This window comes from Aythya marila (assembly GCF_965140915.1).
Source record: "Aythya marila genome assembly, chromosome: 14".
Lineage (NCBI taxonomy): Eukaryota > Metazoa > Chordata > Aves > Anseriformes > Anatidae > Aythya > Aythya marila.
In genome coordinates this window covers 4,791,708-4,816,075 of record NC_139055.1, presented here as the reverse complement: position 1 = coordinate 4,816,075, position 24,368 = coordinate 4,791,708, and the positions used below count along the sequence as shown (strand labels likewise).

General features: G+C 39.2%; 1 protein-coding gene across 1 annotated transcript in view; it reads left to right on the top strand.

The window, feature by feature from the left end:
* Positions 1–24,368, top strand: part of SLIT3 (slit guidance ligand 3) — a 522,803-nt gene that overhangs the window by 458,752 nt on the left and 39,683 nt on the right. Inside the window, exons 28-30 of the mRNA XM_082771405.1 lie at positions 2,340–2,437; positions 9,194–9,333; positions 22,469–22,562. Coding sequence (XP_082627531.1) covers positions 2,340–2,437; positions 9,194–9,333; positions 22,469–22,562 — 332 coding nt within the window. The remainder of the gene's footprint in view (positions 1–2,339; positions 2,438–9,193; positions 9,334–22,468; positions 22,563–24,368) is intronic.

Genomic DNA, 24,368 nt, shown 5'->3' with positions numbered 1-24,368 from the left:
CTGGCTTGCCACCTCTGGGCTGGGCATGTCATCAGAAATGGGGACACCTGTGAAGAGCTGAGCAAGAATTTCTTCTGTTCAATGTAGGATGTAAGCGAGAAGTGGTCAGTGTTGAACCATTTGAACGACGTGACCAGCCTATTTGTTCTACAAAAGAAGTAAGCAAGATTTCTCAAACAGATATGCAGCCATTGACAAATTGAGCAAATTTATCCTAGTGTGGTTTTCATGAGAGATCTATTTCCTGATAATGCACAAAATCAAGTACTTTTGGTTCAGGGACTTTTGAAACAAGCTAAAGAACATTTTCCTTGTTGAGAGCCAAGTAAGCCTTTCAAGTAACTTTGACATAAAAGCATGAGAAAAGCCATGCAAGGTCTGTAGTGCATTTACCACAGCACTCCTTCTGTACTGCAGGCAGCAAGTGTTTACTTTTAAAGGAAAGGATGCAAGCCTGGTCAGCACTCCTCTCTGGTTCTCCCAGCACCCACCATCATCCAGTTAGGAATGCTGATGTCTGCCTTTTGCCTTTCATATCTGTCTTGACTCTGTTGTCCATGAATTTGCCTAATGGCTCCTAAACTATCTGACTATCTGACATAAACTATCAGTCACTGTTCCTCTTCTGCTAAGGGAAATGATGAGTAACAAATTCTGCATTTACCACCTCCATGATTTTGTAAACACCAATTATAGCATTCCCCCCCCACCTTAGCTCCCTTTTCTCCAGACTATTAAGTCTTAGTCTTTGTAATATATTCTTCTAAAGTAGTTGCTCCATCCTTTTCTATACCCCACTGTATAACCATCCTGAGACCTCACTGTACATGTAGCCATCCTGAGACAAGCTAATCACTGTCAGTTATCTGCCAAGTACAGTGTTAGGCTTCTCAAAGCCCATTCTTAATTCTAATGTAACGTATCTTAAGTGAGAGCAACAAAGCCTCAAAGCTAGATGGAAAAACAACTAACAGGTGATGCTCTCAGGTGCAGTATATAGCTGAAGCATCAAGATGCTCCATTTCCCCAACACAGCAATCTTAGAAAAATGAGGCTACGTAAATGTCTGTTGAGTGTTCCCCGCTCTGGTACATCACACCAGCTATCTAAAGTGTTGCAAAGCCAGTGGAGAAAGGAATGACTTCTGATGAGTGTTGTCAGCAAGGAGAGCTGGCAGAGGTAGGACAATGTTCAAAACTAATACACAAAGATTACCGCTGTTATGAATTGGTGTCATGGGCTGGAATCTGCCCTCTTTGTTTAGGGATTTCCAAATAGATGCACTGTTGTTATTCTTCTCAAGTACAATAATAATGTTTTTTAAACTAAAGCCAAAAATCCCATCAACTTTGACTGAATTAATGTTTCTCCTGAGATATTTTTCTCATCTTGATTGCAGTCATGTATCAGCTTTCCAGTAGATGAGCTGGCAGAAGGCCACTGCTAACAGGATCTTTGATAGGAAGAGTAAAGAAATCTCTTGAACTTGTTTTGATTGCACAGATCCCTTGACTACTGTCAGACTTTCAGTTGTCTTTATTCCACCTTACTGTGACAGTAACTGAAGGGAAAGAACAACCTCTTTAGTGCTTTTGCCAATTTTACAAATAGCTTTTTCTAATCAGTAGAATATAATGATCAGAGAAAGATGTCTATGCCTTGAAGAGTCAATAAAAAGTCAGTTAGTAACAGTGAAGGTTGTCCAAGCTAGTGAAGTTCAGTTGGAACTGATGTATATTTTAGGGTGATCTTTAAAAAGGAACTGATTGAAAGACGATATCAAACAGGATTCGGTGTGATCCATAGAGAAACTCAAACTCAGCTCCCAGGATAAAATGGATTTTCTCCTTTAAGTTTTGACAACGTCTAGTAATGAATATGGTGCATTGTTACTTTTTTTTTTTAACTGAGTACCTGGTAAATGCAGTTGAATGAGTGCTGACTCTGTGGTCTTGAGCTGACTGTGCATGGCCTTCTGCCTATCTTTGGTCATGATTCATTCTTTTCAGTGTAACTATCACTGGGGGTTAAAGTGTGCTAAAGTACCGATAAAACCAGCTGTTTCCTTAAAACAATAAAATGGGAGAGTTAACCAATATCTTGAAACTCAAATGACACCAAGATACCCACCCGTCCCATTGATTAGAATAATCGCCCTGTCCAAATTCTCACTTAAGTGATGAATGTATCTACCATCAATAAAAAACATTAGGTGATGTGATGCTTCTGAAGACCATAGCCCTACTGTAAGTAGCCTCACAAATAGGGTGAGGGAGCTATAGGTATTGATTCAGATGGAATCTTACTAACCTTTCTTTCTTCTGAATTTTCCCAAACAGGGTCGGGACTGCAGTGTGCCCATTAATTCTTGCATTCAAAATCCATGTCAGAATGGAGGGACCTGCCACCTCACCGAGGCAAATAAGGATGGATTCAGGTAATAACACAAAGTTCATTTAAAATGAGATGATAAAATAAATGTTTCTACTTTACATTAACGAACTATAATTACTACTTTGTAAAAGCTGCTGTACATTACAATTCTATCTGCCAGACAAAAAATTTAATCTGGTTTCAGTGGTGACATATTGTTTCCTTTGAAACAGGCCTCCTTATTTTCTCATAATGGGACATGCTCTAAGAGCTATTTTGAGTGGTCTCCCTGATCTGCATTGTGTTATCTGTATGCTAATTTTCCTTGGGGCATTTCAAATGCACGCATACCCTTTTTTGTATTTGTAAAATAAGCATCTGTTGCTTGACAACCAGATGCAAAATGTTTTCATACTGAATCTTGTAGACAAACAGGCTTTAAAGAAACAATTAAAAAATGTGGAGAGATTGCCACATCTTTTTAGGCATAATGCTTGCAAAGAGAATAACCTTTACAGCTGGCTATTATGGGTTTCAGTTTTCCCACATAAGAAAGATGTAACATAGATGGGGAGACTCCAAGAGGAATTTAGATTTTTTTTCATGCAGCTGTTGGGAGATTAGTGCTCCTACAAGTCCTATTTTACAACTAAGAAAATACGAGTTCAAGGCTTTGGCCACTAGTTGTCATTAAAAAGTTGCTAGAAATTTTTTTAGAAAATCGTTCCTCAAATTTTCACTGATTAGGTCCTCAGAATTCATGCTATTTCTTGCACAAAATATGTGTAAGCGCACACCATGATGATGTTTCAGTTACACATATGAAAGCCTCACTTCTAAGAGCATGTCTGTATTAATCAGGCTGTCGCCGTGTATTCTCCTATATATAACTTCTCTCAGCAAAAGACAGAGGGAGAGACAGCGGGAGGGAGACCCACAAGTGCACAGTTTATAAATGGGATAAGAAGAGAGTCAAGACAGTACATTTTTGCAGTTCAGTTCCAGTTTGGTTTCAGCCGTGATTAGGATTATTCCAGCTGAGGTTGACTGTTAACCAGATCAGCAAACCCATATCATCTTATATCAGAAAATACAATTTCTTCAAAACAGAAAGAGCCAGGTGAAAATTTGGGTGACTGACAGGACTTCAGGTGCAGTCAGAGACTGCACTAACCCCATCCTCCTCCCCAGCCAAAGGCACAACACCTTTATATTTCCAGCAGAGCACTGTAGCTTCTTCTTGACTCCCCAAACCCTTCATCAGGGAATGAGGCACAGAATAGCTTCCCTCTTGCCCTGTGGGTGGGGGTGGGATGAATGGTGAAGAAGAAAAAGGGAGAAGTACCCCACAGCTTCTCTGTCTCTGGGCTTGCCAACCCTCAAGAAAATTCTCCCTCCTACTCCCCCCCCCCCACACATACACACTCTCCAGAAGCAGTTCCAGCACACGCTAGAAGCAGAAGCGAACTGATGATACTACAGTGGAAAAGTGTGCATTGATGGTGGTGAAAGGGACACTGCTGGGCTCTGTTACAAACAACAGCCCGAGGCTTTCCACCATACCACTGGAACACAAGACGTGGCCGCATGTTTCCATGAGGCCATCTGGAGCTCTGTTTGAGCAGCTGCAATGAGACCCAGAGCAGAGCAGCAGAGGATGTCCTCCGGGTACAGACATGTGCGTGGGTCACATTAGTGCATGGGGGTGGGATGCAGAGGTTCTGCAGACCGTAGCGCGTGCAAATGGTCATGGTCATGGCACTCTAGATTTTGGTGAGACCACCGCTCAGCACTGGTGATCTGATAGTCCTCTTCTTGATTCAGGTCATAACAAGCCCAGCAATTTTTGGAGTAAAAGTTCAGGTTTTGTTCAAGAGGTTTGTTCAATGTTCTATTGCTCTATAGTTCAGTTTCCCTTTATGTCACCCTCATGTAATACTGGTTAGATGGCTTTGGCCAGCTTGTACCAAAGCAAAACTGTATTGTATTATCTGTCACTCAGTACTCATTTTGCAAAACCTGGCTGACACTAAAAACGTGCTAGTAAAACATTTCATAATATCTGTAATACTGGAATAAAAGGCTTCAGTTTTTATTTTGGTTCAGGTTTTTATTCATCATTTTTTTTCTTCTTCCATGGTAGAAAGTTTTTTTAAAAAAATGCTTTGAATGAGCTGAAATAAAAGCTACTGTTGAATTTTTCTCGTGAAGTTCACATTTTCAGGAGCTTTACTTTGGTTCCAAATGGATGTAGTTTTTGAGATCCTTTACAAAACAGCAGGAGTGGTTATGTTGCTTAACAACGTTTGGGGCTTTTTAGGGAAGATTTCTGCTTTTATAGTTATTTATATAGCTTGGGTTGGTCTAATAAAATACCCATAAAACCATATCTCATCAAAATCTTTATTCATAAAATTGAATGTTCAGCTTATGCACTGCTCTAGTTCCTCACCGTGTTTCAATACAGACAGTCCACTAAGGCATCCTTGTCCCTCCCTGTTCTGCAGAACAGGAGTGTGAGGCTTTACCTTTTTTTAGAGAAGTGTGGAGTGGGGATGGAACAGTCCATGAAGGGAAAAAAAAAAAAAAAAAAAAGATTTTTTTTTTTTTTTTATGGTGGGAAATCTCTTCTCCAGTGGATGGCAGCAGTCAGAGTTGCAAGAGTTGCATGCATGTAAGTTGTGCTCCTCAAGATGGGAAAACGTTGCATTAGATTATAAGCTGTGAGGAAGTAGATGTCAAAAACATTTTCATGAGAGGCCTCCTTAGATTTTTCTGTTGTGTGGCCTGTAAAAGAAATTATATCTTCTGTATATTCTCTTCTCAAGGGAAATATATTCATATACAAACTCTGCTGCCAAACTTGTCAAATCTTTACTCTTTTAAAAAAAGAAACTTAAGCCAAAACTCCCTGCATATGAAATGCCAGGCAGTTTAACTCTCAAGTTTCTGTAGCCTTAGACAAGAAAATTACCTTTTAAATAATGCTAAGGTGGTGATGTTCACCAGGCAAAGACAGGAAATTCATAGTTATGACTGAGATTCCAGCCTGACTTGCCTGCTGTGTCTGGTACCTGCGAGGGTTCGCAGCAGCAGGGGACTGAATCGCTCAGATTTGTTATAGCAGTAGGTCCTGGAGGGGCATTCTAAGGGCACAGGTTCAGCTGGAGTTCTTCAGTCTTTCTTTATTCTTGCAGGCTTTTTTTTTAATCTAAATTATTTTCACATACTCTCTTTATTTTTTCTTTTTTCTTTTTTTCTAGGGAGGGACATTTTCTGCATTACAGAATAGTTAAGTGTCACTGTGTGACTCAGAGGATTAGAAACATGAAGTTCTTCCTCCCGTTAAGTTCTAATCTAATCTGTGTCTGCTATGACAAAAGGTTGCCAAAAAAAGGTGCTTATTGAAACTGATAAAACGAGATGGTCAATCAGACGTGTCTTGCTCATTTAGCATGCCTGTAAGTGAGACTTTGATGAAAGAGGCAGAGCTGTCAGCTCTGCTTCAGAGTTAGCCACAGGCAACCAGCTTATCTTTGATAGCCTACGGTGTTGGGAAACAGTTTGCACATTACTTTAACTTTTCCCCATATACAAAGATCTCCATTGTCCAGAGCATTTTCTTTAGTGTTTTCCACAAACTTTAAGTTCCTTCATAAATGAAAAACTCTGGACTCCCTACTGTTAATTCAGCCTAGTTTAAGGAGAAGTGTTGCACTTCCAGGCTTACAGACTACTCTGTTGGAATACAGATGTAGAAAGCTCCTCTACCAAGAAAAAGTAATATTCTTCAAAGAATTTATCATCAGTATTTAGAAGTTGTTTTTTGAAACATAATGTACTGTATGTATGCCTATTTTAATAAACAGATTTTTAACTGTTTCATTGCACTTTGAAAAAAAATGACTATAGTGAACTTACAAAATTGTTAGTACACTGCAGCTCCAAAAGTTTTCCCCCAAAATGTTGTAATTAAATTCTGTGTTCCATCCTATCTTCAAGAGAATAATGATGACTTTGAGCGTTATTTATTTATTTATAGGAAAGTACAACACTAATGCAAAATCCCTAAACAAGAATAAGGAATTGGACCTGTATTAGTTTAGATCACAGTGTCTTAGGAAATGGTTCTTTCCTGCATGGCTCCATTGTTTCTCAGGTCCAAATGAAAAGCTGTCTCTCGCTGCCTCACTATTTATTCAGAACACAGTTTTCATCATTGTCTCTGGAATTAATTTTCTCTCTCGGTCAGCTGGAACCCAAAAGTTTGATGACCTTCCAGTCACTCTGCAAACTTCATTTTTTTTCTAAGCTTTTTCTGGAGAAATACATACAAACAGTCCCAAACTGCAACTCTTTCAACATATGGTTCAATCCAGGTCCCACATTGTATGTTTTATCATTTAATTTCAGTCCTCATATTTGGCACATTTGAATGCAAATCAAAATAAAGAATTATACATAAGCAATAATTTAAAGACTCTCTATAATACATAGGGACCAGTAGCCAAATGTCATTAATTATGCTGACATTTCCTTCAGTATGGAATGTGTCCTAATACTGAGCAATTGTATGCTAACAATCCCACATGTATTATTACTAATGGTAACTCTACTGAGTTGAGTCATTACTGTGATAGTATTTAATAATGTCATTTTTAATTGCATACATGCAAGCTATCCCAGTCCTTTTGTGGAAGGAAAATGGTGTTATAGTCACATAAAAATAACCAGCACAAAGCCACTCTTGTTGCTTTTCTTTAAATGGAGAGAAAAAAATTGTGCTCCCAAACTGAGACCTTGGATGCCAAGATGCAGCCTGGAGCATATTTTTATGGCTGAGTTATAAGCCCCTGAAAATGGGGTTTTGTAATCGAAAAGGGTGACATGATGAATGTGCCACTGTATTTAATTAGATGTCTTTACCCCTTCCCCTACAGTCCTGTTCCCACAAAAGATGCTGTGCCAGCTCTTCTTTCATATCTGCTTCTTATAATCCTCAGCATCATTGCAGGGTCAGCAAGAGGAGATATTTTATTGGCAACAATGTGATAGAAATGGGAAAAGAAAATATTTCTTGATTTGTTGGGTCCTAAGTTGGACTGATTTGAGCCATTTGGTTTTGGGTATTCATGGTGAGGAGTTTCTAAGTCTCATGACCTGTGAATGATCACGGCAGAACTGAAGGAAGGCTGGCCTGTCCTCTACCCCTCTAGGAGGTCCTAATATTGTGGTTACTCAGGACACATTCCCTACTCTTTTTTTCTTCCTCTTTGTTATTCCCTTATTTTCTGAGGTTGCCCAGAATCCAGGCTCATCCTCAAAGCCCAACCTACCACCTTTCCGAAGGGCAATGAGCACTGTACCATCCCAACCCTTGGAGCCCCTGCACTCCACTCAGTCTGTGGCACTCAGCAGGAAGAGAAACATACGCCGTGCTGAGAGCAACCAGCACAACAGTGCTGCAGGTTTTCTTCACAGACTCTGAAGCTTCCTATTTCTCCAGGGCATTCCCCAACTCAGCTCCCTGGCACTCACATACAACAGAATAACCACTCCATGAGTACTCTGGCCATCTGAATTGAAAAAGTACATTGCAGTCATCTCTGCATTGGAAATTCTCCTGCTTTCAGGAAGCAGTGGCTGGCAATTAGTGTGACTGCTCTGGTGCTTTCTGTTTTTCATCCTCATCAATCAGCAGTGTTTTACATTTATTCAGTTCCTTTTCTGCCACCAGAACTCACATGGGAACGGAAATGAACAGCTCAGTAAATGTGTAGTTTGGACTGGGACTTGAAACAACCCTTCCCTTCTGCATACATGCTTTCTGTGACTCGCGAACAGCAATACTGACACTTCAAATATCATTGCTGGCTTCTTGGAAGCCACTGAAATGACTGAAGCACTTAACACATGTTTTTAGACTCTCTTTCAGGAAACCATGGCCACCACCTATCCACCACTTACAGTTAGTTTAAAATATAAAGGTTCTCTTGGCAAACCCAACTTTTAGATCTAGAAAAGAAACTGAGATTGAAAAAAAAAATAAAGTCATTTGTCAGCCACTTAGCTTCTTATGCTCCCTCCAGGGACCGTACATCACAGTTTTGTGAGATAAAATATTTACTGCAATTATTCTTCAATAATGTCCACATCCTCACAGAACCGTTACTAGCTCTGCTATTGTTTGTTTGTGTTTAGCTTTAGTTAAATCATCTAGACATCATCAGCTCTTCTACAAATAGACATTGGAGGAGCTGTGGAAGTACTGAAACCTCATCGTACTCATAAAAGCAACCATTCCCAAACATTTCTTGTTTGGACAAGTGACAAAGTGGTAATGAGAAGAAAATGTTCATGTCTGTAAATTTAGTTCAAGCTGTTGTTCTTTCAAGAGAGCAAGCCATCTGAAAGCTGCCAAGTTGCCCTACGATTATGCAGTCCTCAATAAGCAAGTATGCACGTATTTGCAAAATCATTAGCAGAGGAGCCAAGGACTTGAATATTCTGATGAGTGTTCACTCTCCTGCCCTGAGGCTGTTTCCTTCAGTTCTAGGGTTATCAACAAAGAAAGCAAAGGGCAACACAACAAAAGGTGTCTACAGCTGATGCTTTTATATCTCATGTAAATAATTGCATGACCTCATGAACCATCAGATTGCATCCTTCACCAAACACGTAGTGTTAAAGTGCTTCACAGTGGACATGATTTTGGCTCCAGCAACTCTCTTGTATATCTTTTAATTTCAGTTTTATACCCAAAACCTCCCACCTCTTCAAATCCATGCTAACTTGTATTATGTTTTGTCTTTCTCCAAAGCTGTTCGTGTGCCCTTGGGTATGAGGGAGAGAGGTGTGAAATAAACCCAGATGACTGTGAAGATAATGACTGCGAGAATAACTCTACATGTGTGGATGGGATCAACAACTATGTCTGTCTGTGCCCTCCTAATTACACAGGTAAGGTGTGCAATTAAAGAACAGGAATCTGTGAGGAGTCTCTGTAGTGCCTGAGAGGAAATGTCCAAATACATGTTTATTTTGTCCATAAGTGCATAATTAACCAAAAAAGGTAGTCCCATTTTCAAGTAACGTGGATGTCCAACTGGTGAGTTACTGGAGAGATGTCAGTTCTGCCAATATTGCAATACACTTGTAGTCACAAACACAACCACTATTCTGAGACAAAATTTTGATACTTCATTATAAAATACACTTAAAAAATACTAAAGTTTAAAGGGTCAGAAAAATTTGTTCTTCTTCACATTCATTCTCTACATTTACTACAGAAATATTCTCAGTACTGAGATGAGTCTGATATGAATCAGATATGAATCTTGTAAAATTAAAATAGTTCCAGTTTAAATTATGGTAGCTTTTGGGGCATGGCTTTCACCTGAGATCTTAAAGGTCTGCATATATTAAATAAGCTGAGCCTGACAATTTGCTGTTTAAATTCATTATCTCCATTTCACAGGTGTCAAAGCAAAGGCTGAGAAACCTTAGACTCATAGTTTTAAGAAAGCACCCATGTAAACTAGCCCAGTTAGCAGATGTGCAGCCACTTGTGAAGCCCACAGTGACAGAAGTTGGTAACTGAGTTTGCAGCAGAATGACTGCCTCTAGTGCCCATGTTACATTTCAGATAAATTTCTTCCTAAAACTTCTGCAAGGGTAGAAACTAACTGCAATCTGAAAATGCTTTTTCTCAAGTCATTACTGGAGTATACTGTTGACTCATTCAAACTGCGTTAGCATGACCTTCCTGGCTCAGCATGGAGTGGTAAGGAAACACCTGCAACAGTTCCTAGTTCCATCCTTTGAAATGGGTTTATTACCTTCTAAGCATGGAGAAGTAATGAAGGGCTTCTTGTACACTGGAATATATTACATGTCAAGGGATTTAATGAGGATCAAGCTTGAGTGGCTGAGTAAGGCAGGGGGAAAGCTTCTAGAATTTCCAAACTCTTAAAATACTTTTGTGGCTGATACAAAGGAGGCCCATGTAAATCTTTAGCTGAGAAAAGCCTTATGACTTGAATGTACATTTATTGGAGTTCTAAAATGATCTTTCTGCCAAAAACTGAAAAATTTAGCTTAGCAGAGTAAAGAGTTTTGCTTATAGCATGTTGAGCCCATTGTGCTTACTTGTGCACTATTTATGTGAGCTATTCTTGGGTGGTTTCAAACAAAACTCTATACAAGGCAGCAGAGCCTGTACATTTACAAGAGGAAATATATTTGCCTAGCCAAGGAAAGATCTATCAAGTAACAACTGAATCCAGTATATATGTAAATGCTGTTTCCTTTTCACAGGCTTATTGCAGATTACTTTTTTTTTTTTTAGTTTTCAAAGAAAGGCAGGAAAGAACTAGATTGGGATTTCTTCTCAAATGGCAGTCTGGCTAGGGGTCAGAGAGTTCACAGATACTTCAGAAACAATTTTGAAACATTTCTAGTCAACTTCCAGGTTTTTTTTTTTTTACACCTGCATATTGTCTGTGCTGTGCCTATGGTTCTTCACAGGAATTTGTCAAATACTTGAGTATTTCAGATCCCAGTCTTGCATGTTCTACACACACAATTGCATATACCACCCAGTAAGCTTTTGTTGCTGGAGTGCAGGCAGTAACTTTGCAACAGAAAGAGACTGAGCCTTTGAAGAATAGCAGGAAATACCTCTGGAAAAATATAGTATAGATAGTAAGTGAAGAAGGGCTGAAAAAATGGGGGTTAGCTTAAATTAGAAATCTGAAGAGTTTTCAATAGTTCGTGCTGGTTAAAAATAGGAAGAATTTAGTGAAGCACAGTAAAAGAATTGCCTTAACCGGCTTCACCTCCATTTTGGAGGTGGGTATTTCATCAAACGTGATCAGTCACCTGGAAGGACTCACTGCAGTGCAGCTGGCTGGGCTGAAATATCCCTCGGAGATACACCTGGCCCTCTCCGAGCAGAAAGGCAGAGAAAGCATAAAGTAGCTGCAAGAACTAAAACCATCAGCCAAACAAAAGTTACAAATGAGCCAAGTGAATCTGAGCCATGATTTTAAGGGTTCTCTAAGAGCTGAATTCAAACACAAGAAACTGGACGTCATCTGAAGTTGCTTGATTGAACAGCAGCTGGGGAAATGCCATGGAAGTACACAGGCAAGTCATGGAGAAACACTTTAAAATTACTTGAGTGTGTGACCTGAAGAGAGAAGGATCTATAACCACAGAGTTTGACTGCTGAAGTCTCCTGTGACAGCCAGGACATCTCTGTGTATATTCTCTTTAAATAAGCCATTGTGTAGTGAAGCAATATCTGAAGTTACTTTGGCAGTATCTTTAAAGATAGATAGATAGATAGATGGATGCAGACAACATTAATATTGTGGTTGAATATGCTAAGATTAGAGAATGTTAATATTTCAGATAGAAAGCAGGTGACTGAAGGAGTCAGGAATACTTATTCCTGTGCTCAGAATTGTGCTTTGAGCTTCCTGCCTCTCTCTCAGGTGCTGACTTTGTTAACCATTGAGATAGAAAACTGTATGTGCTTCAGAGTTAAGTGTGTGGAATTTATATATATTTATATGAGCAAAGATTGAATGATGGAGGATAGTTTCCATGACAAAAGTAGGTTTTCTGTGAAGTAGTTTGAGTTATAATGAACTCTCAATGTGATGCTTTGCCAAAAGGAACAGCAATACTATAGGCTGGGTGTTTCTAGTAGGACAGGAAAACATAGGTTATATCAGGAGGTGGACTCAATGATTCTCATGGGTCCCTTCCAACTCAGGATATTCTATGATATCTCTTTTTGTTGTGACCAAATATTATACTTAACATTGTTGTTCAGAATTCAAGGAGCAAATTGAGAGATGAGAAAGATTAGAGATGAAGCATGAAAATCATTGGGGGATTGAGATCATATCTTGAAGATCTCAAGAAAAATCTTAATTAGCTTTATAAAGTAGGCAGAGAAAGATTTTCATACTTTACAAATGGTTCTATGGAGAATAGAAATTTCTTTAAGAAATTCAGTGGCTGGTCTCGGTGACTGAACAATCCAGACCATGCAATTTTATCCAAGAGTTGTTGGTTCTAGATAGAAAATGGATTTCTCAGCACACACTGTAATAAAAACATGAGTTAAATTAAGAACAATCTAAATTACACTGAAGTTCAGACTAGATGTTTCTGTTTTGATAATCTGTGATGTTTTCAGTAGCATTCAGGCTGTTCATTATAGATGCTCAGCTATTGCAGATGTCTTCTTTTCTTGGCTGTAGAGGGAGGCAAGCTCTGGTAGCACTGCATGGCAGGTAGTCTGAATCCTTCATTGCTCATGTGGTCTTGGACACCATAATACTGCTACAAGTAACCATACTACAGTAAACACTGCAAGTATGAAATAAATGCATGTTGTATTATAAAGAATAGTGTCAATAGCGAGAGAAAGAAGATCCAAGAATATGTGTGTTGTTTTGTAAGAAATATTTGGGATCTCCCCCTGTCTGGCAGACTAATGGTTAAATAACGATAGTAAATCTTATGTTCCGAAGTGAAACACAAACTAAAAATGCGTGTTTTGGAAATGTTGACTAATGACAGATTCACAGTATCCAGGGTTTATTTTTTTCCGTATCTTAATATTTTTCTGCTTTATCTTCTGTCTGTCTAGTTTTACTTGTTATAGCCTTTTTAGGAGAAAATATCCCAAATGATGATGCATAAATTTTGCTTTCATTGGTTGAAATAATGAAGGCCAGAAATCTTTCTTCAATTAATAGCTTTTTACAGTGTTTTCCTTTAAAATTCTTCGACTGTTTTTCCCCCACTCAAAGTAGGTTGTAGACAAAAAATGACCAATTTGTTAAGTGACAGCTGAGGGAAGGAATTTCCCACACTCCAGCCCCTTTTCACTTTTGTTTAAAAAAAAAAAAAAAAAAAACAACAACAACAACAACAAAAAACTTCATGCAATAACCTTCTTCCTATTTCCTTTCCATCAAATCACTTTAAAAATGTGCTAGTACAAATGGGTTGTATGAAAGAGGAAAATATAAGTTAAAGAGAGCAAGACTGAGAGGAAAGGTAGGCAGATAGCTGACTGCAGTAAAAAAAAAAAAATCTGTGGCAGAAACATTAGACTCGATTCTCCTTAGTCAAGCCCTTACCCAGACCACCACATTCCCTCACTGTTCTTCCAAGTCAACATTTTCAACGTTTGTTTGTGTTTATATAACTGAACCAATATTCGTGCAGTGTAGCTGAGTCCTGATGGCCTTTGCTTGTCAGCTGATATCTTGTTTTTCCTCTCCCCAGCTTGCTATTTTATTCCTGAAGCTAAATTAAAAACATGTACTTGCTCCAGGATAATCATGTAGCCTATGTCCTGCCAGCTCTAATGCTTGAGCAGTTCATGGGCTGTTTTTTAACCTGATCTGACCACTTGATGGATTACAGCTCCACCTTACATTTTTGTAGTGTTTCCTCCTCTTCAAAAATATTTATAAGAACATCAAAAGAAGCAGCTATGAATTTTTCCCTTCCCTTCCCTTCCCTTCCCTTCCCTTCCCTTCCCTTCCCTTCCCTTCCCTTCCCTTCCCTTCCCTTCCCTTCCCTTCCCTTCCCTTCCCTTCCCTTCCCTTCCCTTCCCTTCCCTTCCCTTCCCTTCCCTTCCCTTCCCTTCCCTTCCCTTCCCTTCCCTTCCCTTCCCTTCCCTTCCCTTCCCTTCCATCCTTTTTCATCATCATCCTGATCTCTTAAATCTTCATCATTCTCCCCATCTCTTAGCTTCCTTATCTATTTCTGAATCTGTTGCTGTAACATGCCTCATCTCTGACTAATATTAACACTATCTCCCTTGCTTTGTGTTTTAGAAATGTAGGACAAAGTTCATACATCTTTGTCCCTTCCATTCCATTTTTCTGTTCATTACTGTCATAGACCTTCTTGAAAGACATCACTGATTTCCTCATAGCTCTAGATCCAAATATAGCATTTTATAACTCCAAAAAGAGTTCCTTTCCTCAGTCTCACTGTCCTCTGCACTCTCACTTGAAGAGGTATTCACACCTGCATAAAGGACTGATCTGTACCAAACAGGTACTATGTACTTCAGGTTGTTTTATGCTTAACTTGCTACTTTACTTAGTTTTGTTTGTGATTGCCATGACTTTTCCTTTATTCTATCTGTCAGAAGCAGAAATATTTAGTTCTCATAGAAGAATAAAAATAAGGAAATATTTCAATTTTTGCTAAGAATCCTAAAAAGCCTCAGCAAACGGACACACCTCTTTGTTCTGAAACCTAACAGTAGCTTCTAATACAGAATATAGTTTTTTTTTTTTTTTTTTCCTAAAATACATGGCATCCACTGGAGATGGTAGGAAAAAAAAAAAAAAAAAAAAAAAAGCAAATGTTTTAAAATAGTTTGTTTCCCTGGAAAATAAAATAAAATCAACTGCAAGCAGTTTGTATCACAGGAAAAAAAAAAATCTCAAAAATGAAGCTAGAAACTATTTTTGGTTTTATGTGTTTGGAAGACAAGACCAAGATGTATTTTACCTTAGGGGACCTTGCGGTGTCCTGCGGTAGATGGTATCTGAGATTTTTGCAGTTATGCTACTTTTAGACTATTCACTGTTAGTGATTATGGTCCCTTTTTCTGGCATATCTTATTGTGGTAATGTTGTACAGCCAAAGCCAAGCACTTAGTCAAGCCAAACAACTCTGGAAGAAAGCAGTTTTGTGGGTGACTTGTGGCTGACACTCACTTCTGGGGCTCTCCAGCTTGTTTCCCATAGCTTAGCCTGATTTGCTAGAATCCCTGAGGCGGGCATCAGAGGCAGCTGAAGTGAATCATTGCACTCTAGGTTGGTTTTGCCATTTTTCATGTTTTAACTATCTGTTGGACATAAACAGCAGAAGGTTTTTAGATAGCCTGATGTGGTTCTGCAAGGATACAGACTGCCTAATGAACACTGAAGGCTTTAAACAAGTATCTAATGATCAGCCTCTTTTAAAATTTCCTTGAGACAAACAGAAAATTATGGTCAAAGTTTGGTGTATTTTCTTCGTTCCTGAAGGAGTTTTGTCTTACATGAAGTTTCTCAACATTAGTTGCTTGGCAAACGTGGTGTGTTCCTTACAGTGCAGAAAATAAACAGGCACCTACACTCACTATGTGTATAATCATAAATGAGAGGAGTTGGAAAGCTGGAAGTTCTCCCTCTGTGGAGATACTCAGAAGCCATCTGGATGTAGTCCTGGGTAACCTGCTGTAGGTTGCCCTGCTTGAGGAGGGGAGTTGGACCAGATGACCTCCAGAGGTCCCTTCCAACTTCAGCTATTCTGTGATTCTTTGCATTGTACAAAAGCCTATGTGTACTTCCAGCCTGGTTTTATTAGAGGAGAGCCATGTCTCTACTATGAGTTTGAACCCCCCTTACTTCACTGTACTGCGACCAAAGAGTAAGAAGCGGTACTGCAGCCTTAGTTGTTGGTCTCAGTATGGGTGTCCTGCCATGCTGGAGCTCTCAGCTGCAGGATTTCTACAAATGAGATTCCTTGCTGTAAAATGTAATGTTTTGGGAACCAGGTGTGCTGGAGAATTTCCTTGTTAATCAGGACCTCAGCATGTCTCTAAGAAAACGTAATCTCAGCTTCCATATATTCAACTACCCATACATTTAGCTACTGCTTTCTTAAAGGATGGATGAAGTGAATACCATCCACAAATGGGCTTCATGATTCATTAAATCCGATCTGTGAGGAAACACAGCAGAGGACTAGAAATTAACCACCCGTCCATTACTTACCCACTTACCTGCAGGTGGTGCGTACTGTGTAGTTAATAAAGCTGGGAGGAGCAGAGTCCACCTATGGGTAGTGAATTCAGCACTCTGACACTGAAAAGACGGCCGTGTTAGATTTGCCAGTAGGAAATAAGTAGATGTTTCTGCATGTAAAGTATTCTTCAAAGACCTCTGTATTTAAAGTTGCATTCTGAAAGACCAAAGACCATCTGCAGTTCATTATCTTTTTGTTAGGCCTGTTAGAGTTCTGATTAGAAACAAAAATGTGTGACTTCAATGTCTCTATGACTTATGCTTATTAGTTGGGGTTTGGTTTTTGCTTTTTTTGTTGTTGTTGTTGGTTGGTTGGTTTGTTTTATGTTTGGTGGTGATGGTGGTGGTTGCTGTGTTGGTTGGTTGGTTGGTTTTGGGTTTGTTTATTGTTGTTTTTTTTTTGTTGTTGTTGTTGTTTTTGGTGTTTTGTTTTGTTTTGTTTTGTTTTTATAAAAATCACGATAGAAAAGATGCCACTAGGTGAACTAGATTGTGTAAACAACTGAATTGATCCTTAACAGATTCCAGACAAATCACGTCATTGGAAAGCATTCCTATAAGGTAGTACAGCTCCAAAATATAGAGGGTCTAGCAAAATTAGGATATATTCCAGACGTAGTGGTTCTGAGGGGTAACACTATACGCAGGTTACCACCTTATAAGAGCACTGGAAAATTTTCTGTTTTAGTTAATGTTTTGCTTGCTGTGTTGCTGTGGCCTTTGTGATGTTGAATGTGATTTTTTCTTTCTTTGGCAGTGCATAGAACTGGAGCACGTTCTTTGTTCAAGATTCAGAACTGGGGAAAAGATCATTAGTTCGCTATCTAGATCTTGCTACTTAATCAGTTATCCCTTTGTTGAACATTAAGATTAGAGGTAATTGCTCCTTAATTCGGAACAAGTCATTTTCTTGAAATCTCAGTGTGGAGTCCAACTTCAAGCTACTATTTAATAGGCCAAAACCTGCTATGTGAACACTCAGATTAAAGCTGATGCTTTAATATTTTTACAGCATTAGCACAGAATAAGAAGCATAAACTATCTTTTAATTCTTTGTCTGCTAAATATTGTGGGCAGTTCATCAAGCCAGAGCAAACTTCTTCATTAACAATCCAGACAGAGAACTCTGTTACAGTGCTTTACAGGTAATTTCTTTTGTGTTTAGTAGATTGTTGGTGTCTAACATAGCAGACCAAGTGTATTTACAACTGAAGGATTTTGACAGTGTTTCTGTTTTCTTCATTGCACGTTTAAACATTTGGAAGGGAAAAAAAATCTAAGATAAGCTTTATTTTTTTTGCATCAAATAATATAATTTGATTATTATAAATATAAATATATATAAATATAATTTTTGCCAAATTATTTTCATGGCAATCTCTCTACTAGCGTATTGTATGGACATCCAATGTCTCTCCAACCAACCATTTTTAGGTTCTGTGTTCTCCTGAATTTTCCAGTTGGCTCTGACCTCTTTTTAATAACTGAAAAGAGAGAAGGGAAAAAATAAAATGCAAAAAACATTTCTAGCGATACAAGTTATTAGATACCAAATGAGTAGTCTCTTATGAGAATAACAGTGCAGTGCATTTTATTACCAGTAAAAGGAAGAGTTCCATCCCAACTTACCTGGCAATGTTCAGAAAAATTGCAACATATTATTTAATGACTCAAATACATATTGTCTCCCTGTGCAGGCTGTAAAAGTTTGGTCTGTGTGGATAAAGGCCAGGTTTCTCCATTGTTCCTTCACTGCAAGTTCTTTCCATTTCTCAAATATTATTGTGAAATACTCAACAGCTTTTTTGCTCTTAGTCCTCCAGGCCCTACAAAAACTCCTCTCATGTGATGGTGAGAATATGTTCTGTGTTGCTTTATCAATTATTTCTTGAATAACAGGAATGAGGGAACAGAGGATCATCCAAATAACACAGAAGGCAAAAGAAAATCATAGAACTCATCAGTTGTGTATTGGAGGTTTTGATGGTCTTTTCAGAACTGTGGTTTTACTTACAGATAAATAAACAAAATACTATTGCCATCCAAATTTCTCTTACTGATTAAGGAGAAGAGTGTAACTGGGATCCTAGTTTTAAAAGTCTAGTGTGGCATGAAATAAATAGCTATCTTGACAGCTCAGAATGGGGGGAGGAAAAAAAAAAAAAAGATGATTGTTAAACTGTGTGTAAAAGTCGTCTTTATTGCTCTATTGTTGTCTTGGCTTTGTTCTGAGACGCGTGAAAGGCTACAGAAAAGCCTAAGCATGTTTCTTGGCAGTTTTTCATAAGCAGTGAGCCTTGTGAAAAGTGAATGTGGAAAGCCCCATGAAAATCAGGATTTTGCTGAAAAACAGAGAAATGTTACATAAGATAATAAATGTTTTGATGTGGCTTTTTAAAAAGCAATGAGCAATGCTAGTGAAGAAGACAGAGAAATAGTTTCAAAGGGGAAAAATACCTTTTCTATTGTGTGGGGATTTTTTTTCCTTCCTTTTTATTTCTTTTAATGCCTGAAACAGCAGCAGTGGGAGATGCACCTGTTAGTGTTCCACTTGTCAGTACTACTTGGTTCGAATCTGAAAGTTGCATTTTTGTGGCAGATCACATTGCTTGCTTCTCCTAAACAAGCACTAATTAACAGCACATTACCACTGGCCTTCAGAAGTTTGAAATGTAGTGTCCACAGAGCTGATGGGCCTATCTTTATAAAGATACCCTCTTCATTATCATGCGACAGTTCTGCTGACCACAGAGCATCATTGTGCTCATACCTTCAGCTGCTATGATAAGCAACATCAAAGTGGTTTTCTTCTTGTACGTTTGACATAGTCTTAACCCACTCTTCATTGTGGTGTACTACATGTTGACCTATATTCTTAGGCTCCGATGGAAGAATGTGCATATGCCTTGATGAAACAAAAAAACATGTTTGGGGATAAAAAAAAAAATATCGCTTAGCTGATTAGAAAAGAAATATATTGTTTTGTTTTCTTATCTTTTATATGAGCACTTCAGAAACACTTGTGTAACCAGATCAGAGTTCTGATTTGAGTAGACATTGAATAGAAAGTTGGGTGGGTTTGCTACATTTGGGAAAGCGTTACACTGAAGTTTTCTGTTGTTTAGCGTGATCAACTACCTTCCACTAATAGAGTTAATGATGCTAGAAGTTTGCCTAAGATTGTTTTCCAGTTCATTTTCAATTCACATAGCTATCCAGTGAGAAACTTGGACTAGACCTTCAGTTGCCGCACAGAGAAGCAGTCCTGTGTTACTCCAAAGAAGGGAGATAATAGGAGTTTTCCTCTGATACTAACATTCACGTGGTCAGTGAAAATTGCACTCTCAGGTCTGATGGCAGATTTTTGACTCAAATATTTTCCGAGTGAATGAAATACGAGAAAGTCCTTGTGTAGTGGGTGCCTTGGGTTTTGCTTTTCAGAGAATGTTTTATTTCCCTGGCATGTTTTCTGCAACATCTAATGAACATTGGTGGAGCTTGAAATAATGTATCAAGAATTTTCTTCCTGAGATGAGGCTGCTCTAGTTGCAAGGCATTCCCAAGTGAGCTCTCTAATGACTGATAGATGGGAAAAATAACAGGAAGGATCCTTAAACATTCCAAGTTTTGCAAGAAAAATGATGAATTTTTTGGATGCGGTGTTTGGTACTAAGCCTGGAATTCTCCTAAATTTTGATAGTGGAGCCTTCAGAATGACATGGTTAGTCATAATATTTGACATTTGGGGAGATTTTTACTGGATCTCTAAGTACTTGTCAAAACTTTTGAGAAGAATATTTTAAGAAGAATTATGTTTTCCTTTGAGAGTTTATGAAACTGTTCTTATTTGTTAAAGCCTGTTTCCTCTTCTTCAAAGCAAAAAGAAATGCAGAAACTTGAAAAGTCTGTACTGAATGTTTTTAGTGAAAGGATAGTTGAAGGCATCTATCCACACTGTATTCAGTTATTAAATGGTCTTCAGAAAATATTTCCAGCTTTAGATCAGCGCATTCTTTTAATGTCACCAGCCAGTTACATTTTTTTCATGTTTATTTTCACATAAGATTTGTAGTATGCGGGTAAGGGACAAGAGATACACCAAGAAGGCAAACTGGCAATTGTCCAGACATCACAGCAAGTTCTGCCCAGTTCATGTTCATGTCTGCCCAAAGGCCGAGGCCGTCACTTTGGTGGTTAGTATTTGTGAGGGTCTGTGGGCTGTGAGCTTTGGGATTGCTAAATAAACAGACCTATCTCCAGTCTTGGGACCTCAAAAATGTGTTAATGGGTGTCCCCAGATGGCAGCAATGTTCAGATTGATAAGAATTGAACGTCCCTAGTTGCTGTTAAGGAGTAACAAAGTATAATGGCAAACCTCAAGTTCAGGGAATTATCTGTTTCCCTGGTTCCCATGGATTTGCAGTATTCAGTTTTATTGGCGTGTCACCCTTCCTGAGCTGCATATATTCATTACATTTGCCCAAGATCTGTCCAGGACTGCTAAAAGACTTGGTAATATTTAATAATGGTAGCTTCCTGGGATTCTCTGGCTCCAGAATGAATTGTTTGTCTTGCAACTGCTATTACAAACAACAAACTGTCCACTGTGGATTGCCATGTTAGACCTCTCCAGTGTTGCCAAACCCAACCCACTAAAAGTCATGAGGGTATTTATGGCATGCTAATACAGGGCTTACACTGCTGGTACCCCTTCTCATGCCTCCAGGGATTGTATGGCCGCTTCTCTTTCTCTTTTGTGCTTGACCACTCTCAAAAGCAGGTATCTTGGATGTTCTATGTTTGAAACAAATTTTTATTAAGTAATTTGTGCAAGTATGCATTATTCTTCCATTCTAATAGGAAGAATCAAATGAAGAGCTGTCTAGGTTGTACTGTAGGGAGGCTGGATATGTGGGAGAAATAACCTGAAGGAGGGAGCTGGGGGTGTTAACAGCTCAAACCATTCCTGTCACCACCAGAGCCCTCCTCAAAATTTTATTCTCAGTCATCCCTGCCAGATCACAGGACTGATAAAAAGGTGTTTTTGATTTGTGTTTGCCATCTTAATTTTGATTTTTATGCTTCTATTGGGTTGTATTTTCGTGTATTTCTCTGTAGCCACTACAGTTAGAAATGTAATTATTTTTGAAAAAAGAGATTCTCCTAAGACAGGTGGAGCTGCAGCTTCATGACAGTTCTGCTAAAACATTGCCAGCCCACCCATGCCTCCCATGCTATCTTTTTTCCCACACTATCCACGTGACTTGTTGCTCACATAATGATATGTATTGTGTATGGGCACACAAAATATGCATAACCTTGAAACCCTGCAGATGTGGTCTTTGATATAGCTGCACAGGGGACTATGGTTTTGAGGGTTTCTATGTTGAGAGTACCTGACCTTTGCTTTTCCTGCAAGGCTTTGGGAGATGTGGGGTAGGTTTCTGTTGGTTTCATGGGAAGCCAAAGATTTCTGTAGTCTTTGGATGGATCTCAAATCCTGAGGTACTGAAGTGTGACCTAATAATTTAGGACTCAGAGAAGGGTGGTGTTTAAATAAACTATCTGGTTTTGAACATTCTAGAGCTATTAATTATTAAAATCTAAACAAATCCAGGGTGTGGCATGTAACACACAATACCTAGAAACAGCTGGCCTGAGCTTACATGTGATGTTTTTTTTTCTAAAAAGACATCATCTCCTCCGAGCACAATAGAGCTAGTACTTCTCTTATAAATAGTGAATGTTTTATAATTATATGCAGTCCTAAAGCTGGTTCCTATTATTGAGAGTCACAGAGTTTGGGGGGAAGGGTTTGTGGGTTGTTGTTCTTTTCCAGAAAGATGTCCAATCAGCCTCTTTGGCAGAGTATTGACTATGGCTAAAGTATGCTTTGGTGTGAAAAATGTTACAGTCCAAAGAGTAACTTCACTTTTGTCTCACTTTCCTGCTTTAATGTAGGATGTTCTGTGTCAGGAACTGACCGTTCTGTCCTTACTCAGTCTCCAAGCAGAGTTCTGATGTCAGTACTTTTCATACCAGTCCCTTAAATTTGTGTGATACAAACAGTACAGTCATAACAGGTCAAAGGAACCCAATTTAATGAAGTCCCAGAGGCCGTCACAAGTAATATTGTCACTGCTGAACTACTGAGCTGTCTCTGTTCAGGGAGATCCACCCTCCCTGAACGTCATGGTTGGAGCTCTTTAGGATCATCCAAGTTGTGTTACAGTTGTATTGCTTTTCTTTTGTCTTAGGTGAGCTGTGTGATGAGGTGATTAACCACTGTGTTCCTGAGCTAAATCCATGCCAACATGAGTCCAAATGTCTTCCACTTGACAAAGGATCCAGGTGAGCATGTGTCCCACTGGTCTCCAAACACTGGGTAGATCCATTGGCTTGACTAGGGTTGAGCTGTCTGTGAGCTTGGGTAGAAAATATTGAAATAAATAATGCAATAGAGATCTGTTGCAATAATGCAACAGATCGTATCACCTTTTAGTGCAACCTTACATACTTGTTTGTTTTTTTGTTTGTTTGTTTTATCTTTCTGTGGTTAGCTTGCAAATAACGGATCTAACCCCAAAGCAAAGAAATTATTCTGTAATGGAGCGTGACAAAAGATGCACTTCTGGAATAGTTACTGCAAAGTATCTTACACTGCATCAGAAACTGAGGATGGTTTCCTTATGTGTTCCTTAGGCTATCCATCAGTTCACGCAGCGTAAGTTTGAGGAGCTTTAACAGAGGTAACTCAGCTCTCCTCAGGCCACACTGGCTCAGTACTTAAAATCCAGTTCCAAAAGTACTGAGAAGGGAGAGAGAAATGGGTGGGTAGAGCATAATGTGGGAGGCAGAAGCTTCCTTTTTTATTCCCATTTCAGCTGTTGACTTCTGGTACGGCCGGTGGTCTTGGGGTGTACTAGCAAAAGCTGGCCTGGACTGCAGTGGGGCTCAGCTCCCTGCACTCCCTCAACTGGGCGACAGCAGAAAACAGCTGAATGGGATGGCTCACACGTGGGAGCCACCTTCTTCTACTGGCTGTAGGGAAGTGAGCTTTGCTTGGCTCATGTTAGATTTTTTAACATCTCCTGTGTTTGTATTTGCACAGCAGGAATGACACTGACTGCTTCACAGCAACAAAACATCTGGAGGTTTGGGTGTTTGGGTGTTTTGAGAGGTGCATAGTAGCAGCACTCATCACTTCTCTGAAGAGGGAATTTCAGAGCAATTTAGCAAATAGCTCAACTTTTCGATTGACTTTCTCTCTGTGGAGAGCTTTCTGAGGAAAGATCTTTGAATCAAAGCAGTAAGAAAAGAGAACGAATTCAGGAGGGTTCAGTGCAGCTGTGAGCTGTGTTGTGTGCTTTCTACTTTTTTTTTTTTTTAGCTTAGGGATATGGTTTAGTGGGGATTCTTAGCGTTAGTTAGAGGTTGGACTCGATGATCTTGAGGTCTCTTCCAACCTAGAAATTCTGTGATTCTGTGATACTAAGGCTGTTTTCACAGTCGCAATGCTCTCCTGGTGGCTACCCTTTCCCTCCTGGGGAGGGCTCACCCAGCACACCCAATTTGTCTGGGGAGAGACAGGAGCACTCTTTGGTCCTCTTGGTAACCTGCAGTTTGGGTCAGACAGACTACGTCCTGTGAAGCAACTAGCATACCAGAGTAGCATACCGACTAGCATACCAACTAATACACAGAACATTGCAGAGTAGGTGAAGGAAGCAAAATAAAGTTTTAGTGATGCTGACTGTCTAGAGGGCAGCTGAACCTGTGCTAGACAGTCTCTACCGCTCAAACCACGCTTTTGGGTGGAAAACCTCCAGACAGACACATTTCCAACTATCAAGGAAGATGAAACTGTCAAATGATTAGGATGGTTCTTGAAATGATGCACAGGGAATGGAAAAGGTGGCGTGCTTGATACATAGATAGTCCTGATGCTCTTTCTAGCTATCATTCTCAGTTAATCCATCATTCAGCTAATCCGGTAGCTACAGCATGTTACAAGGCAAAGGTTTGTAACTCGGCTTGCCTTATGTCATTAGGTATATGAAAGGATGCAGACAACAGTGATCCAGAATGGTTTTACTCTTTCTGGAAGCATTTTCATACCTGCCACCTAAATACTTTGAGTAAATCTGATGCTTGCTT